Source organism: Myxocyprinus asiaticus, chromosome 42 (assembly GCF_019703515.2).
Source record: "Myxocyprinus asiaticus isolate MX2 ecotype Aquarium Trade chromosome 42, UBuf_Myxa_2, whole genome shotgun sequence".
In the NCBI taxonomy this organism is placed as follows: domain Eukaryota; kingdom Metazoa; phylum Chordata; class Actinopteri; order Cypriniformes; family Catostomidae; genus Myxocyprinus; species Myxocyprinus asiaticus.
The window spans coordinates 9,405,376-9,424,094 of NC_059385.1; the positions used below are offsets into that span (position 1 = coordinate 9,405,376).

Here is an 18,719-nt window from a genome sequence, read left to right on the forward strand (position 1 = left end):
TATAAATCAATATTGATGATAATAGTGGGCAGTTAATGAGGCAAAGGACATCTTTTTGAAACAACTGCATTGTGCAATGAATATATTATTTCTGTTTTAGACTAAAATCCCTCTTTTGTAACTGTGGAATTCTGAGTGCAAAGTGACTACGGTTGACAAATTTAACAATGAGGTAATAATATAATAATGATGAAAGGCCTAATTTACAATTAAAATATTTTTAAAACAAAAACTCAAACCTAAATAAGTGAACCACAAAATATTAATGTTGGAGAGAATTTAATATAAACTTCTTAAATACACTTGATAGCCATAAAAAAAACAAAAACAAAACAAGAAAAACAATTATTAAACAGACAACTGTACAAAACTGTACAAAATGTTACATTAAGTACATAAACAATTTGATCTTCAAACATTTTGTCTAGACTGCCCCATTTAATGGGTTTTTTTTTTTTGCCTTCAAGTGAATAAGACAAAATATGAACTCTGAATTCTGCAATAACTGACACTGTACCACAGGTTTTCCTAACAAAATTCTTCCTCTAAATACAAAAGTATAAAGTGTGCGCTTAGGAACAACAACAGACCAAACTCCTGGTGCTTACAGTCTAAAACATTTACCTTAATCAGAAAAATATATCTAAACCATTAAAATCAGTGTTCTCGACTGCAGTTTGCCCCATCCCTGCTTCTAAATATTCCTCAAGAGCCATTGACGAATCATTAGTAGAGGAGGGGTAGTTCTGGAAAGTTGGTTCTGGAACCACAGATGCAGCAGAAGAATTTTCCTGTGCTCTGCCATTTGCTGTCTCCCCATTCTGGCTGCTGTTCAACATCTCCAGGAGACCTGTGCTATCAGGCGATTGGTTGCTAACGGTGGTTGCAGGAGACAAAAGCTCGGCGAAGAACTGGTCATACGCTGGGCTGTCGAACACAGAAGTACTAGAAGTGACAGAGTAGGGCGAAGAAAGGGCTGTGCTGTCTGGTTTGGGTGTAGCTTCTACTCCGTTTCCCAGTAGTTCGTTTAGCTTGGCAAGTTTCTTTTTCTTGGCCTTGAGCTTCTTCATTAGCTTTAGCCTGAGGGCTTCAGTAGTGCCAAGTGGCTGATTGGAAGCTGAAAGGCTTGGGGTTTTCTTACCAGCTGATTTCAAGATCTCAGACACTTTCCCAGAAGGACACACGGCTCCAGGAAGGTTGCTTGGTTTCTGCTGAGGTACTATTGAAGGGTTCTTCATAACTCCACCAGGATTTGGCAGATTAGGCATTTTCTTGGTTATGAAACCACCAAACAAATCAGCTGGTTTTGCTGGCAGAGCTTCATTGCCTTCACATTTTAGAATGGGTTTTAGTTTGGGGGCAGAAGTAGGAGGCCTTACTTGAGTGGATGGAAGTAAGGAAGCATAGTGTTGAAGTAAGGCAGAACAGTTTAGTACACCAGCGGGAGTACTATCACCTGACGCAAGAGTTGAAGGGACAGGCTTTTCTGTAGGTACTGATGACCTCACCACTGAGGGTAGAGTTATTTTTGGGGCAACTGAAGTAGATCCTTCCCTAGAACCAGTGCTGCATATCTGGTGTTTAGGAGGACTTGAGGGTTGACAAACAAACTCAGAGTTTCTAGATGCTTTTGGATGACTGGGGAGGACAAATGGCACAATGGCTGGGGTCTGGGGAACCTGAAGATGTGTTCTATTAGTGGTTGGATTCTCCTCAACCACAGTGAGGGTCACAATGTCTGTGTGTGGAAGTCCCTCAAAGGTGTCCATTAATGTGGTACTATGAATAGATGCATCCAGGGTACTGGCAGCAGTCAAATCCTTGTCCTCACCTACAGTGACTGTACTGAGGACAGACGTGTCATCGGCTGCAGAATCTGACAGTTTATGTGCATGTTTATTATTATCAACAATTGTGACTGCCGGGGGAGCTGTCAGTGGGCAAATCTCCAAAGCTCTTTCTTTGCTGGAGTCTACCTCCCAGAAAACAACGTGCATTTCATTTGCAGGCAGTGTCAACCGTTTGTGGGTGATGCTGTGAGGGTATTTCAAATCGTCAAGTTCCAACCATGATCCTTTGAGCCAAAAAAAAAAAAAAAAAAAAGTTATTTACAACTTATGTGATTTAAATGTGAATTATGTAATTCCAATTCCACCAGCATCAAACAGAATTGCAAAAATAAATTACTTAATGACTGTTTACAAACAGGTTTCACTACCCCATCTGCCATTGGTCAGAAACACAGACAAGCCCCAAGTATACTTCGCTTTTGACTCGAACGCTTAGCCTTTCAATGTAGTGTACTTCATTTGACTGTGCGCGCATACACTGGCGATTGGCGCATATACGTTTGGGTGGTCAACTGGGCTAAGAAACTGTCCCGATCAGCTCCTTATGCCATTGATCAGTATTGCGTGAACACGAATTCGAGCACTGGTAAGGATACTGATCCACTGAACATTGGGACACTTAAGACTCAATCACCTGCAACACGTTAACGAGCTCACACATTGAAGCGCAGCTGTTATTAATCAGCACCATCACTGTATAAATGACAATCTTGTTCATTTTCCTTGAAGATATTCAAACGTACAGTGTTATTATAACAGATACATGGCATAAATAAAGACATAAAAATATATAGGAGTGTATTTTAAACCTTTTAACAACTCAAATATTTAAAAGATTGTTGTTTCACTCTCATGGTAATTATGAATGAAAGACATTACAAAAAACATCTCTTTTAAAAAGAAAATAAGGCTTGGACTTCATAGTTTTACACTTGTGCTTGTGATCTAACGACTTCAGAATTCAGAAGACATGACGACATTTCCGGTAAGGGAATATAGTGAGCAACGTTACTCCCTGGTTTTTACGGTGCATTGTGGGATTTCTTTAGGGAGCGAACATTTCAGTGCACTGGCCCGATTTTACGAATGAGCTGACTCACTGATCAGTGCCCTGACTACTGAGGAACTGATTAAGACGCACCCTAAATTTGGATTTTTTACCTTATTTTACCAATATTCAATTTAAATTTGAAAGTTAGCAGATTTTTTAACTGATGTTGTTTCCTCAGTCCACAAGAGGATGCAATAAATACATAAACCAAGCAACACAGTGTTAAATGATTGCAAAGAACATTCCTGGCTCAATTTTAAACTAATGTGCATAGAATAATAATAATTTAAAAAAAAAAAGTGTTTTCGCTTCAATAGACAGTTTTATGTTAAAGCTGCACTATGTAAGATTTTTTTGGTTACAAATGAACAAATTGCCATTATTGATTGAGTACAAATACAATGTTCAAAACAATGTCCTTACCTTACCCCAATTAACTATGGTAAGCCTATAAAAATGATTTGTATTTTGAGCTGTCAGATTAGATTTGGTATGAAATCGCTGGCTTATGACATTCATCTTTGCGTCATTACGTCATATCCGCACACACAGGAAAGAAGTACTGGCTGTCTCATGTTCCAGCTAGAGAAACTAACTACACTGTTCAGCTCAGTTCAGTAACACTCACACAGTTGTTGTCTAGATGGATGTTTATCTGTTATCTGTTTGGCGTTGTTGTTTACCTGCTATAATGCTTGGATATGTTTTCTGGTAGGGTTGTTGAAGCTTATATTGCTAGTCATGCTTTTATGAATCGAACATTACTCGTGTGTTACCCAATCGTGATGTATCAATGTTGTCCGGTGAAGTTACTGTGACATGTTTATGACTTCTGAAATTGACTTCTTGTAATTGTTATATTGCATATTTAAGCTTATTATTTTTACGTTTTATAAAGTATATTTTATCCCCATCATTATTGAATCCTTGTTTTATGTTTTTATGGTGTTATTGTTTGCATTGCATATACATGCTTTTGTAGTAACTGAGGCTGGACAATATAGTATAAAAATTAGGGAAGTGCTGAATGACTAATTTCACTGACGTTTAAATGGAAATTTTGAAGTCGACTAATCTAAAAAGAAACCAACCTTCAGAAAACAGTCAAAAAATGTGTTTATGCGACCCATTTAAAATACTTAATCTATTCCAAATCCAAAGCTAAATTCCAATTTAAAAGGGGCATTTAACTGCGACGTGTTTGCCTTGCATTTGATAATTGCACATTAAATACAGAACATGACACGCATTCACTGAATCAACGTTAGCTAATATTTAACAGGCATATTTATTGAAAACATTTGAATGAATAGTGCAGGACCAACAGAGCAACCCAGCCTGTTCTAACAAGCACACACAGATTTAAAGTAGACTCAAATGTAAAACCATCCATAGGGACTTTCAAACGTTTGGAAATCCGATTCCAGCACCACCACCGAAGTGATTTCACAGCTACTTTGCGGAGTTTGCTTGTCTAGTGAGACGACATTTTCCTGCACGCGCCACGAGTGAGAGAGGGAAGCACACGCAGCCTGAGGTGAAATTAAACTTTGTATCTGCTCCAGATATCCTCTTTTTAAAATAATATTTGTATCATTATTTCTATTTATTTAGAAATTGCTTGCAATTTTAAGTTTCAACCACAGATGTCGCTTAAGAGCACAAAGGTATGTAGTGCAGCTTTTAACAAGGAGTTCGTGGTACAGCCCCAGACTCAAGCTGCTTAATAACGACGATACAACAGAGCTTTTCATTCATTACATTTCATTCATTCATTCATTACATGTTGTATGTCTGGTAGTAATATTCCCACAGAGCAGAGCTATTCAGCTAAACTCTGTGGTGAAGCAGCTCAGACTATGAGCCCAGGTCAGGGGCTGTACAATCATAAGGAGCACAACAGAACAGAACGAGGATCTCGAGACACACTTTTCCAAATTTAACTTAGTCTGAGAGACACTGAAAAGAGAGCAAGACGCAATGGCCAAAGACCTCCACCTAAGGGGCTGTTCAAACTGTATTTGCTGCACTGCATCTAACCTTTTATAGAGCAAGGATGCAATCATTCTGAAGTCATCGTCAGTGCTTGGCACATATCCAAATGTTAGCATTCGAATGTGCTTTTTTCTCTCTCTTAAATTCCACGAATATTACAATTTCGAATTTGACAGTACTCCGACTTCAATGACATACTGAACTATTTCTTCAGGAGTATAGACCCATTAAGATGTCTCTATATTCCTTCAGACTCAAGTTTTACAAATGCAGATATCTCCTGACCTCCTCACACACGCGCTCTTGACCTGCACATCTGCTGTTGTTGTTCCCACCTTCGTCTCCTGTTGTTTACCGGCGATTACATCTTGTTGCATTTCTTTGTGAAAGCAACAGCTCAACTGTGAGTGTTGCCTATTTCTGGACCCACTAATTAGTGCAAATAATTCCAGGCGCATGTGCACTCTGCATGTATATATGCACAGTTAGGAAAATCAGGCCACATGCATCCAGTGCTCGAGCACACTGATGAAATTTGCATTGTGTGTCCAGACGCAAAGCTATGGTGTTTAACTGAGGGACACTTTGGGCTATAGTCCCGCCCCACACATAGGCCATTGGTTGAGTATGTTGGGATGTTATAACGGAGCAATATTTTGAAAGCACACAAAGTCACAGTTTTTACACTTCTCAGGGCAAATTAAACTATGAATGGAAAAAAAAATTCCAAGTGCATATTTAAAAACTCAATCTATGGAGCATGGATGTTTCTCATTTTGTTCCTATTTAGTAATGCTGCACAAACTAAATGCTTGGAATGTTGAGTTAACTGTACTGAATTGAAGCAGACTGCATCATGAAATCCAGAATGCATCAACTAAAAGACTTCATAATTAGTAGATAAATCACAGAAGAAAACTGAGGCTCACCATTACTCTGGCGAATCCAGGTGACAAAATGCTGGAGATGCTTATTGTACTGGATTATAGTGCTAACACTGTAGTGAGAACCCTGGAAATCAAAGGAGTATCTAGAGAGGTCTTTCCTTGGCAAGCCCTCCACAAAGTGCAGAACAAATACAGAGGACAGCCTGCAAAAATCAACAGAGGCACAGTTATCAAACAGCAAGCATTTTTAAAGGCTCATTTGGCAATTAGACAAGGAAATTGTCTGTAGAAAAACTACCAAAATAAGGAAAATTTACTACTCTAACCTCTCAGGCACCATTTTCCTCCTCTGTTTTTTGCGGTTGCAGTTACTGCATTGAGTGCGGTGGATTGCTTTTAGCGGGTGCCAGTCAGACAGAATCTGAGTGAATGTTGTAATAGTCTTCTCAACACTGGATTAGAAAAGAAAGGTTGTGTTACATGAGCATGAAAAAAAAAAAAAGTAGTCCATAGTTTCAATAAGCACACTAAAAATTATAAAATAAATGCCACAAAATGTTACAAAACAAACCAAGAAAAAAATAATAATGAAAAACACTAAATAGAAGCTCTATTGGCATGAATGACATATAAACTCTATTTAGTCAGACAGCCAATGAGACGTGTTAAAGGAGAGAGATACAGTGCATAACGAACTCGTTTCAGAAAATGATGAGACAATTGCTCCTCCACCAGAAGCACAGATGCACACAAAGCCACATCTGGAGTCACAAGTTTTAAAGTGGTCATGACATGAGGAATCAAATTTCCCTTGAACTTTCAACATATAAGAGTTCATTGTACTATAAAACATACTGCAAGTTTCAGAACTTAAAACTTCCTCCTCACTGCAAAAAGAGCATTTGTTGAAACCAAGTTGTCAAAACGACTTGTTCTCTACTTCCTCCACATTGTGATGTCATACTGTGGTAGACATTTGCATCTGACCGCCTCCACAGCAACACATCAACGCCTACTTTACCTTATCACTTCTGATGCCTACCCAGTAGTGGTGAGCAGTGAGATGGCAAGTCAGTCAAGAGCAGAGAGCCAATCATAACAGTGGGCGTTTACTGTCAAGTCTTAAAGGAGAAGCAGCAGCAAAACCGACTGTTTCTGACAGAGGGTCAGAATCAGGGTGGAAAATTATAATTTTGTACAAATATATGACTGTGTGCAAAAAACAAAACAAAAAACCTGAATATAATAAATAATAAAAAAGGCATGTCATGACCCCTTTAACAAAAATCAAAAGTAAAAAAATAATAAAAAAAAGGTACCTGTCATTGAGAGTATAACTACAGGCTGTGCACTTAAATTCCCAACGTATAGTATGCTGGAAAAGATCCCGAGCCCATTTATCCAACCGGAGAAGTAGTGGCAGCGCAAAAACAGGTGTTTCCTGCTGACCTGTGAGACAGACAGATTCTAACTAAATACAAATTACAACGAATCAATCAGGTATGATTAACATCTTTACGAGAAGCCATTCAAATCTTTTACCAATTTCACACTTGAGTGTGGGCTGAAGAAGTTTGAAGATTGAAAGACGGAGAGCAGAGAGCCGTCTCTCTGTCTCCTCCAGGACATCAGCAGGAACTCTGGTTATCTTGTCTGTTGTGACAAAAACAGGAATACACTTATAAAAAGCAGAGCTTGATAAAAAGTTTGGCCCAATGGATTAGAGGCCAGCGGGAGAGGTCTTTTGCCAGTGCTGTATTTATGCAATCATTTCAGTTTGTGCATTTGCACTGCTACTGTTGAGCAAGCAGAAACACTCGAGCGAGCAGAGTGGCAAAATAGTGTGGAGGGAGGGGGCCACATTCTTTTATGCTTTTATAAGTCATATAAATCTGGGATGAAGTCGATTAAATAAGATAATAAAATATTTTGGGGGAACTATTCCTTTAAGACCACCCCCCCCAAGTTAAAGTATTTTACAAGTTAAAGTATTTTTAACTTGACAAGCCATCATAAAAATGGAACGCTTATGGTACAAGATGTTGACAGTGAGACGCGATGCAATGGCCAAACATTCATGTCCAAAATAGATCAATAGCTCAAATAAAAAGCAACGGAACATGTTCTGTGTGAACACCTCATCGTGTAAACAAGCAAACAATCTTGTTTTCGGTCAGCTGTGCACGAGAATCAACCCAGAAGGCAACATTGTCAAAGACATAACATTCAAGCAAAATATATATATTTTGCTAAGATAGTTAGTCCTTTTAAATACACTTATGCTCGCTTTTCCAGCTGTTATTGCATATAATAACTCCTTATAAAAGTTATTTGACTTTTTAAATATTAAGATCATTTTTTTTGTTAATTTATCTTAAAAGAAATCTTCATGTTTAATAATAAAAAATAAAAAAAATTACTTCTGACACCTCGTTTAAAAATGTTTCTAATAAATTGCAATTCTTTTATACTCTTACCATCACCCTGCTCTTGCATGGCTTGCAGATAGGCAAATGTCTTATCGTACACTGAGCAAAGGTTCCAGACAGCAGAGCTGCTGCAAGGCACTGACATCAACTTGTCGGTCAGCCTTACATTCTGACATGGAGTTTCTCTGATAGTCTTGCAGTTCACAAGCATCACCAATAACGAATCCAACCAACAGAGGTTGTCCTCGTTTTTCCAGAAGAGATGTGGTTGCACAGGAACCAGCTCTGCTGAAGATTCCATATCAATATCCATTCTGAATGTCTCCTCGAACTCATTTTGAGTGCTAGATACACAATCGTCCTTCTTGCAACACAAAACTAAATCCTCATCAGTGCTAATGGGTTGCACTTCAGGATACTGTTCCTCAGTGCCATTCATAGAGACAGTGTTCTTTTCAAGTACTGACTGGTCATTCGAAAATGTTTCATTTTTGACAGTGTCATTTGGAGGGGTGCATTCATTAAGATCCACATCACAAGGCTCAAATACTGTAGAGAAAATTTCCAAATTCTCCTCTCTCGATCGCTTTGAAGGGGAGGATAAGTCCTCGACCTCAGACAGGGAAGAAGCTTTTCTTTTACATCCATCCAGATCTTCTTGTGTGGGCAAACTAGCACGCACATCTTCCAGAGGTCTATTTACCAATGGGTAAAGGCACTGCAAAGAGAACAAAAAACAAAGCGCAGATGAAAATAACACACTCAATGACTGGACAGTCAATGTACTTGTTTTAAAGAGTCAAAAGCATCTTATTCAACAAGAAATATCAAATATGAATTGCCAATGTGGAATAGAAACTGCTTGACACAACAGCTGGATGAATCTCACAAAGCCTGTCAAGAAAGTGTCAGTCATAACAAAAACATTACATATACATATAGATATATACACTACCGGTCAAAGGTATTTAAACACTTGCCTGAAATGTTTCTCATGATCTTAAAAATCTTTTGATCTGAAGGCGTATGCTTAAATGTTTGAAATTAGTTTTGTAGACAAAAATATAATTGTGCCACCATATTAATTTATTTCATTATAAAACTAAAATGTTATATATAACAAAAAAACAAAAAAAAAACGACCAAATAATAAAGAAAAGCAGCCAATAAGTGCCCAACATAGATGGGAACTCCTTCAATACTGTTTAAAAATCATCCCAGGGTGATACCTCAAGAAGTTGGTTGAGAAAATGTCAAGAGTACATGTCTGCAAATTCTAGGCAAAGGGTGACTACTTTGAAGATGCTAAAATATAACACAGTTTTGATTTATTTTGGGTTTTGTTTAGTCACAACATAATTCACATAGTTCCACTTATGTAATTCCACAGTTTTGAAGACTTTACTATTATTCTAAATGTGAAACAAATTATAATAAAGAATGAGTAAGTGTTTCAAAACTTTTGACTGGTAGTGTATAATTATAATATACACACACACACACACACACACACCGATCAACCACAACATTAAAACCACCAGCCTAATATTGTGTAGGTCCCCCTCGTGCTGCTAAAACAGCGCCAACTCGCATTTCAGAAGAGCATTCTGAGATGCTATTCTTCTCACCACAATTGTACAGAGTGGTTATCTGAGTTACAGTAGACTTAGTCAATTCGAAACAGTCTGGCCATTCTCTGTTGACCTCTCTCATCAACAAGGCATTTCCGTCCACAGAACTGCCACTCACTGGATGTTTTTTGTTTTTGGCACCATTCTGAGTAAATTCTAGAGACTGTTGTGTGTGCAAATCCCAGGAGATCAGCAGTTACAGAAATACTCAAACCAGCCCGTCTGGCACCAACAATCATGCCACAGTCCAAATCACTGAGATCACATTTTTCCCCATTCTGATGGTTACTTTACTTAACATTACTGAATATTTTATGCACTGATGCCACACGACTGGCTGATTAGATAATCGCATGGATGATTGTTGGTGCCAGACGGGCTGGTTGTTATTCCAACAAATATTTATTTCTGAACTCTTCTTAAGTTAAAACATTAGTATTGTATTGTTTAAAAATGAATATAAACTTGTTTTCTTTGCATTATTCGAGGTCTGAAAACATTGCATCTTTTTTGTTATTTTGACCAGTTGTCATTTTCTGCAAATAAATGCTCTAAATGACAATATTTTTATTTGAAATTTGGGAGAAATGTTGTCAGTACTTTATAGAATAAAACAAAAATGTTCATTTTACTCAAACACATACCTATAAATAGTAAATACAGAGAAACTGATAATTTTGCAGTGGTCTCTTAATTTTTCAAGAGCTACATATATATATATATATATATATATATATATATATATATATATATATATATATACACACACATACATACATATATATATACACACACACACACACACATATATATATATATACACACACACACACATATATATATATATATATATATATACACACACATACATACATATATATATACACACACACACACATTATATATATATATATATACACACACACACACACACACACACACATATATATATATATATATATATATATACACACACACACACACACACACACACACACACACACAGCCTGAAATTCGGCATGCGATTGCGGGTATTGCGCACAATCTGAATAATTCCCGTAAACTCCAGGTTCATAGTGCGGGAAATTCCCGCACACTTTTTTGCAATTTACAGTGCAGCTGCGAATTATTATCAATAAACTTGTTTTTGTATCAAACTGTAATTCCTATGGCAAGCCAATTTTGCTTTTAATGCATCCAGCGTTACTCGTTGTAATTGTATTCGTACTAGTAATATTTCAATTAGAGAGCTCTACAATATATTTTCTACTAGTAAGAATTCCAATTACAGAGCTCTGTAATGACATTGTTACTAGTAAAAATGCAATTGCAAAGCTCTACAATTGATTTACAGAGCTCTACAATGGCATTTTACTAGTAAAAACTCCAATTAAAGAGATCTACAATTGATTATTTACTAGTAAGAATTATAATTATAGAGCTCTGTAATGACATTGCAGAGCTCTACAATTGAATTACAGAGCTCTGCAATTGCCTTTTTACTGGTTAACAATTCCAGTTAAAGAGCTCTGCAATTTGATTTTTACAAGTAAATATTTAACTAGAGCTCTCTCGTTCAGTTTTCACATGTAAGAATTTCAATTACAGAGCTCTACAATTGCATTCTTACAAGTAAACACTTGTGTTCATTAGATGCAAAACAGAGGCAATTACACCCATTTCCCTTTACAAATCGTGCCTGAGGTAGGCTACATTTCAAAATAAAGGCCATATGTGACATGGTAAGATTAGTATGAAATATTTTTACAAGCTTATTTAGCAAACATATTGATTGCATTCACATAGTGTCAAGATTAAAAGTTAAGATAAAAAAGATAAAAGATAAAATGTTCAAAGATGATTTTCACATGTTCTTTTTTGCCATTTTTTTTACCTAATATTGACCTTAAGACATGCCAGTCTATTGCATACTGTGGCAACTCAAAAACAAACACAAAGACAATGTCAAGCTTCATTTAACGAAATAAATAGCTTTCAGCAGTGTTTGATATAATGGCAAGTGATTTTCTAGTACCAAATTATCAATGTAGCATGATTACTCAAGGATAAGGTGTTGGAGTGATAGCTGCTGGAAATGGGGCCTGTCTAGATTAGATCAAAAATGACTTTTTTCAAACAGTGATGGTTCTGTTTTTACATCAGTAATGTCCTGACTATACTTTGTCATCAGTTGAATGCCAAAAAAGTACCAATTTCCTTCCAAAACAGCTAAATCTGTACATTATTCCAAACTTTTGGACGTCAGTTTATATAATTATGATTATATATGTACACACACACACATATACATATATATATATATATATATATATATATATATATATATATATATATATACACACACATATATATATATATATATATATATATATATATATATATATATATATATATATATACACATTATAGTAATGAAAATGAATTTTTCTCATATGACAGTAATGGCAATTTGGGGGAAAATGTGCCATATAATTTGTAGTCTTAAAATTAGGCTTTATTTTCATAATCTGACTGTTCTTAAAAGGTTTTGTAAAATTCTTACTTTCAAAGTGCGAACATTTCCTAATCTAGAAAATAGGCATTTATATAGGAGCAATGAACGAGATAAAGTAACTCACCACTGGATTTGTACAGAGAATAACGGTGTCCTCAAAGTTGACAGCACAGAACTGCAGAGCATTTGTCTGACCTTTTGCCAAACACCACGGGCAGTTCCCAGGCGAGCCATTTTTTTCTTCGCACTACAGCAACAAAAAACTTTTTTTTAGAACCATACACCTCACAGAATAAACATCTCACAAACTCAAAGAAATATTCATTGAAAAGTACACTGTTTCACTTTCGCCTTTTACATGTTGCAGATCTCTGTGTTTGCTCTTTTTTTTTTTTTTTTCATTTTGGGGGGGGGGTGAAGGTGGGGGTCAAATCCAAAATTACTGTATAATGTTTCTATACATATAAATTTGAGGTGACAATGCAGCTTTGCACAAGTGACAGAGGGACAGAATCGAGTATAACTGACTTTTCCCAAATACCCCACCACCGCTGGGGTTGGACCTCCTATACCAGTGCCTTCACTGTTCATTTTCACACCACTGAGGTTTCCGTTCTTTGATGAGTCTTGTTGCCATAAACTTGACATAACCGTGCCACCTGGCTCAGCTTCGGAACGCGCTGCAGTGAAAGAAAAAAAATTCTGAGATATTATCAGTCAGCTCAGTGAGGGAAAACTACCTAGATCACACAATTCAGTTTCTGCTTAAACAAGGAACTTGTACTTGTTTGTGTACCACATAAAAGTTCCAAACTTCCTTTCTTAAACTGTTTAAAACAAAATTGATTCCTGAAGGAAATACCAGAGCTTGTAAGACAGCAAGAGAATGGTGTTAAAGTCAAGTATGCTAAGCTTTGGTGTTATTATGACAATCATACAGACCAATCAGAATTCAGTAAGCAAATAGACGTCAGGAAGACCGACTGCACTTCATTACCGCAAATATGTCGATGTCGTCATAGCTGTCGGGTAGGTTTTGAATACTGAATATTCTATCAGTGTAAAAAAGAAAATGGGAGAATTTCAAACTTTAAAGGTGCTGTACGTGATTTTAGCATTCTGAAGCTTTCACGTGACTGAGCCGTTGAATTAGCCACACCCCCTCATTCAAAACTCCGCCCTCCAAAGAACATTTTGAGACCAAAACCGAGCAAAAGAGCAGCATTGTTTGTTCCTGTGTCTGTCAAATTTAACAGTGGCACAATAGTGCCCTCAACTGACAAACATTATGAATCATAGCCTTAATGATCTGCTTAAAATACAACACTATGAGTACGCGCAAAATTATTGACAGGTGAAAAGCGTCAGCGTCCGCAGACACATTTTTGTTTGCCGTTTACAAAGTCTACAGCTGTCACAGAGACCGGTGAGATATCTCAGGACACTTATTTCATTAATATCTATAAGGGAGTAGTCAGGGGTGTAAATTAATTGAGTAAAAATAGTATTATTTTTGGAGATTTGTACATTACTCGAGTGCAATTTAAAAGGAATACTTGTACTTTTACTTAATTATATTTCCAAAGAAGAAATAGTACTTTTTACTCCTTACAATTTTATTTAAACTTGAAAAGTACTCATTACATTTTTGTAGACAATTTTGTTTAATCTTACTGGACTGAAGCCGCCTTTTCACTGCATCCAACAAATGACAGATGACAGACCAGAGGTCAGACATTTTAAATGGAGTGTCACACGGTGGCTGTGTGGCGTTCCAACCATCTCCGGAGACGGAATTCGGATCTGATTTGAACTCGGATACGGTGAAATATTTGTGCGACAGAACCATATGTGACTGCCCGACTGAATGTGATTTTTCTTTAAAAACTATGAGTATGAAATGAGAAACACTGAAACACGTCCTAAACTTTATTCTAAACACCTCCTACAGATTGGACAGTTACGAAGTCAAAAATAATAATTCACGTTGTTTGATTTATTTGAAATAAATGTAGTTTGTTATATAACACATGAGTCATGTGCTATAGTAATGGTGCGTTCAGACCAGAGGCGTTGAGAGCGTCAAATCAACCGTAAGTCATTCATTTTCTATGGCAGCCAGTGTCACTCGCCGTTGAGAAGCGGCGCGTCTTGGGCGTTGTGGGTGTCAGAGGAAAGCTTGAGTGCGGGCAACATTATGGTAATGAGCTTTGACGCGGTTCAGCGGCAACCTACTGGAATATAGAAGTGCTCCGCTCTAGCGAAGTCTAGAGAACACAACAGTATAAACTTTGGTTCCCACCAAACAATAGTTCCGAAGACAAAATGGAGGAGAAACTAATTATTGCCGTGGCGGGTTTTCCCGTAATATGCGATCTGTCCCTGTTTGCTTACAGGGATATAAATTTAAAAAACGATGCATGGACAAAAGTGTCTGAAATTGTTGATGTGCCAGGTGAGTTGATGAAGTGGATATTACGGTTTATATAATATTATATATAATATATTGCATGCTAATTTTGGCACCATAGCATGCAAAACTGTGCTGCCTGATCAATTGGTAACACATTTATACAATCAGCGTTTGTCTTTTTATATTTAATTACTTTCTGCCATCGATCGATTTCTTACTTTCACATTTAAAAGATTTCATGAGGATATACGCTACTTGTGATAGGTCGGCAAAAAGATACCAGTCGACATGTCTAGATGTTTTGCGGCCCCTTTAAATATACAGTGCATCCGGAAAGTATTCACAGCGCTTCACTTTTTCCACATTTTGTTATGTTACAGCCTTATTCCAAAATGGATTAAATTCATTATTTTCCTCAAAATTCTAAAAACAATGCCCCATAATGACAACATGAAAGAAGTTTGTTTGAAATCTTTGCAAATTTATAAAAAAATAAAAAAAAACACATGTACATAAGTATTCACAGCCTTTGCCATGACACTCAAAATTGAGCTCAGGTGCGTCCTGTTTCCACTGATCATCCTTGAGATGTTTCTACAACTTGATTGGAGTCCACCTGTGGTAAATTCAGTTGATTGGACATGATTTGGAAAGGCACACACCTGTCTATATAAGGTCCCACAGTTAACAGTGCATGTCAGAGCACAAACCAAGCCATGAAGTCCAAGGAATTGTCTGTAGACCTCTGAGACAGGATTGTATCGAGGCACAGATCTGGGGAAGGGTACAGAAAAATTTCTGCAGCATTGAAGGTCCCAATGAGCACAGTGGCCTCCATCATCCGTAAATGGAAGAAGTTTGGAACCACCAGGGCTCTTCCTAGAGCTGGCTGCCCGGCCAAACTGAGCGATCGGGGGAGAAGGGCCTTAGTCTGGGAGGTGACCAAGAACCCGATGGTCACTCTGACAGAGCTCCAGCGTTTCTCTGTGGAGAGAGGAGAACCTTCCAGAAGAACAACCATCTCTGCAGCACTCCACCAATCAGGCCTGTATGGTAGAGTGGCCAGACGGAAGCCACTCCTCAGTAAAAGGCACATGAAAGCCCGCCTGGTGTTTGCCAAAAGGCACCTGAAGGACTCTCAGACCATGAGAAACAAAGATTGAACTCTTTGGCCTGAATGGCAAGCGCCATGTCTGGAGGAAACCAGGCACCGCTCATCACCTGGCCAATACCGTCCCTACAGTGAAGCTTGGTGGTGGCAGCATCATGCTGTGGGGATGTTTTTCAGCAGCAGGAACTGGGAGACTAGTCAGGATCGAGGGAAAGATGAATGCAGCAATGTACAGAGACATCCTTGATGAAAACCTGCTCCAGAGCTCTCTGGACCTCAGACTGGGGCGAAGGTTCATCTTCCAACAGGACAACGACCCTAAGCACACAGCCAAGATAACAAAGGAGTGGCTATGGGACAACTCTGTGAATGTCCTTGAGTGGCCCAGCCAGAGCCCAGACTTGAACCCGATTGAACATCTCTGGAGAGATCTGAAAATGGCTGTGCACCGACGCTTCCCATCCAACCTGATGGAGCTTGAGAGGTCCTGCAAAGAAGAATGGGAGAAACTGCCCAAAAATAGGTGTGCCAAGCTTGTAGCATCATACTCAAAAAGACTTGAGGCTGTAATTGGTGCCAAAGGTGCTTCAACAAAGTATTGAGCAAAGGCTGTGAATACTTATGTACATGTGATTTTTTTTTTTTCATTTTTTTTTTTTTAGTAAATTTGCAAAGATTTCAAACAAACTTCTTTCACGTTGTCATTATGGGGTATTGTTTGTAGAATTTTGAGGAAAATAATGAATTTAATCCATTTTGGAATAAGGCTGTAACATAACAAAATGTGGAAAAAGTGAAGCGCTGTGAATACTCTCCGGATGCACTGTAGTTCACAAAACCAAGCATTCCGAACGAACGTTGCTGCCTATTTCAACTACGTCAGAGTGTCCACGAATCTTCGATAGCGTTGTTGGCAGGGCAGCCAGAGCGAATTTTGACGCTCTCGCCTCCTCTGGTCTGAACGCACGGTAAGTGTTTATATGTTATAAGATAACATTGTGTGAGGAACTGAGCGAAAAGTGTTTATTAACTGATAATCTGCGTTTTACTCGTGATTTGAGTGAAAGGGGATAAAAGTCATTGTTGTTTTAGCGCCTCTAGTGTTTATTTCATCAGGAAATTGCTGGGTTACGTAAAACATACCACATAAAAATCTTTTTGCAAAAATGTAGTTATTTTAACATGATTCTATGACCAGGTTGCAAATGCCACTGGGGGAGAAATATGATAGTCGTCAGAGACAGTAAAAAGGCGACTTAACAAACCAATCTTCTCTCACACAATCTCCTCTCTTGATTCCATTCTATTTAGGAAAAGTTACTTTTTTAATACTTAAGTACAATTTTATGTGAATACTTTTTTTTTACTTTCACTCAAGTATGTTTTTGGCTAAATATTTGGACTTTTGAGTAAAATTTTCACTCAATATCCATACTTTCAATTTAGTATAATAGAGTACTTTTACACCCCTGGGAGTAGGAACATTTTTTGCATACTTTTCCATGAAAAAAAAAAATCGCTTACAGCACCTATAATCATAAAATTCTTAAAAGGTGTTACGTTTATAAAAAATAGAACACTCAAATTATCTACAAAAAGGTTGACTGTAGCACGTAAAACGGTCAAAGTTTAATACTTGGAGAAAGGGTTTTTGAACAAACCCCTGAGGAGAAGGTTTGAAGAATATCAATACTGTGCTGCACTGAAAGTACTCTAATACGCGTGTTAGTTTAACCTCAGTTCTTTAATCTTAGATATCGCAGCTAAATTGACTTTATATTAATATTGTAAACCTTTTTTTTTAATTATTATTTACTGACACTCGAGTATGATTACATGTAGTTGTAAATTTGAACATAAAATACAAAAACATTAATAATTATCAAGGGGCAACATAAATGATGCCATACACCGTCAATAATTAAAAACACCTAATGCTTATAATTCCCGATTTCTTACAACACATCTAACAGCAATATTTATATATTTATTGCATTTTTTTTTTTTCTTGTTGAGCGCAATCACGCGCGACTAACCAAAGCAAACTTGAGCTGACTGGAAAGCAAGATCGACCTATTACTACAATGCATTCACAATACATAGATGCGATGTCCATGCGCCCACACATACCTCCAAACCGGGTCGAATATGAAGAATATCCAAACTGGAATTCATATACACATTTGTCAGTTCTAGCACGCCGGTAGGAGACATTTCCATGTGCATGCTCTCCGTCGTACAACCAACGTACAACTTCCGGTTTTGAAGGAACCTGTAATAAAGTTTTTACAAACATTCTTTTACAATCCAAGAGCGCCATCCAGCGGATTGTGAATGAGTAATGCTGTGGATAACTTAAATTAAAGGAATATCCCGGGTTCAATACAACTTAAACTCAATGAACAGCACTTGTAACATAATATTGATTACTACAAAAATGTAATTCGACTGGTCTCTCCTTTTCTTAAAAAAATAAATAAATAAAAAAGCAAAAATCTGGGTTACAGTGAGGCACTACAATGGAAGTGAATGGAGCCAATCCGTAAAAATGCCATAAATCCTAAAATGACTGTAAAATTAGGATTTTAAACAACTTTACTGCTCAAATAATACACAGGTTTTAAAACAAGTATGAATGTAAGTGCTTTTAATAGTTCTAAACATAAACAATATTGGCATTATATTCATTAATTTTCTGTTATTTCATGTACAGCTGCTTTGAAACAATGCCTGTTGTGAAAAGCACTTTACAAATAAACTTTACTTGACTTTTATAAAAAAAAATTATAAGGTTCACATTCCAGCCTCTAAACCCTCCAGAAATCGTCCCCCATTCA

The 18,719-nt window shown here is 37.3% G+C and overlaps 1 protein-coding gene across 2 annotated transcripts; it reads right to left on the minus strand.

Moving 5' to 3' along the window:
• Window positions 1-262: 262 nt before the first annotated feature.
• Window positions 263-18,123, minus strand: LOC127432418 (SUMO-specific isopeptidase USPL1-like). 2 transcript variants are annotated; one of them, XM_051683467.1, is made up of 9 exons: window positions 18,013-18,123; window positions 12,887-13,038; window positions 12,483-12,605; window positions 8,261-8,930; window positions 7,326-7,436; window positions 7,103-7,232; window positions 6,110-6,235; window positions 5,826-5,986; window positions 263-2,074 (listed from the first exon to the last, which is right to left on the minus strand). In XM_051683467.1, exons 2-9 carry the CDS (start codon window positions 13,004-13,006, stop codon window positions 630-632), a joined length of 2,886 nt encoding a protein of 961 aa, XP_051539427.1. In that variant the 5' UTR covers window positions 13,007-13,038; window positions 18,013-18,123; the 3' UTR covers window positions 263-629. The 2 variants fall into 2 exon arrangements, with proteins under 2 accessions (XP_051539427.1, XP_051539428.1); XM_051683468.1 differs by lacking the exon at window positions 12,887-13,038.
• Window positions 18,124-18,719: the final 596 nt, after the last annotated feature.

What these genes read in the sequence shown, in the direction of transcription:
- LOC127432418 (XM_051683467.1), bottom strand. Translation starts at nt 13,006, where the DNA reads ATGTCAAGTTTATGGCAACAAGACTCATCAAAGAACGGAAACCTCAGT. An exon ending in CACACTCAAGTGTGAAATTG is followed by an intron (nt 7,233 to 7,325) that starts GTAAAAGATTTG and finishes TCTGTCTCACAG; the next exon opens with GTCAGCAGGAAACACCTGTT. An exon ending in CTGGATTCGCCAGAGTAATG is followed by an intron (nt 2,075 to 5,825) that starts GTGAGCCTCAGT and finishes TTTGGCTCAAAG; the next exon opens with GATCATGGTTGGAACTTGAC.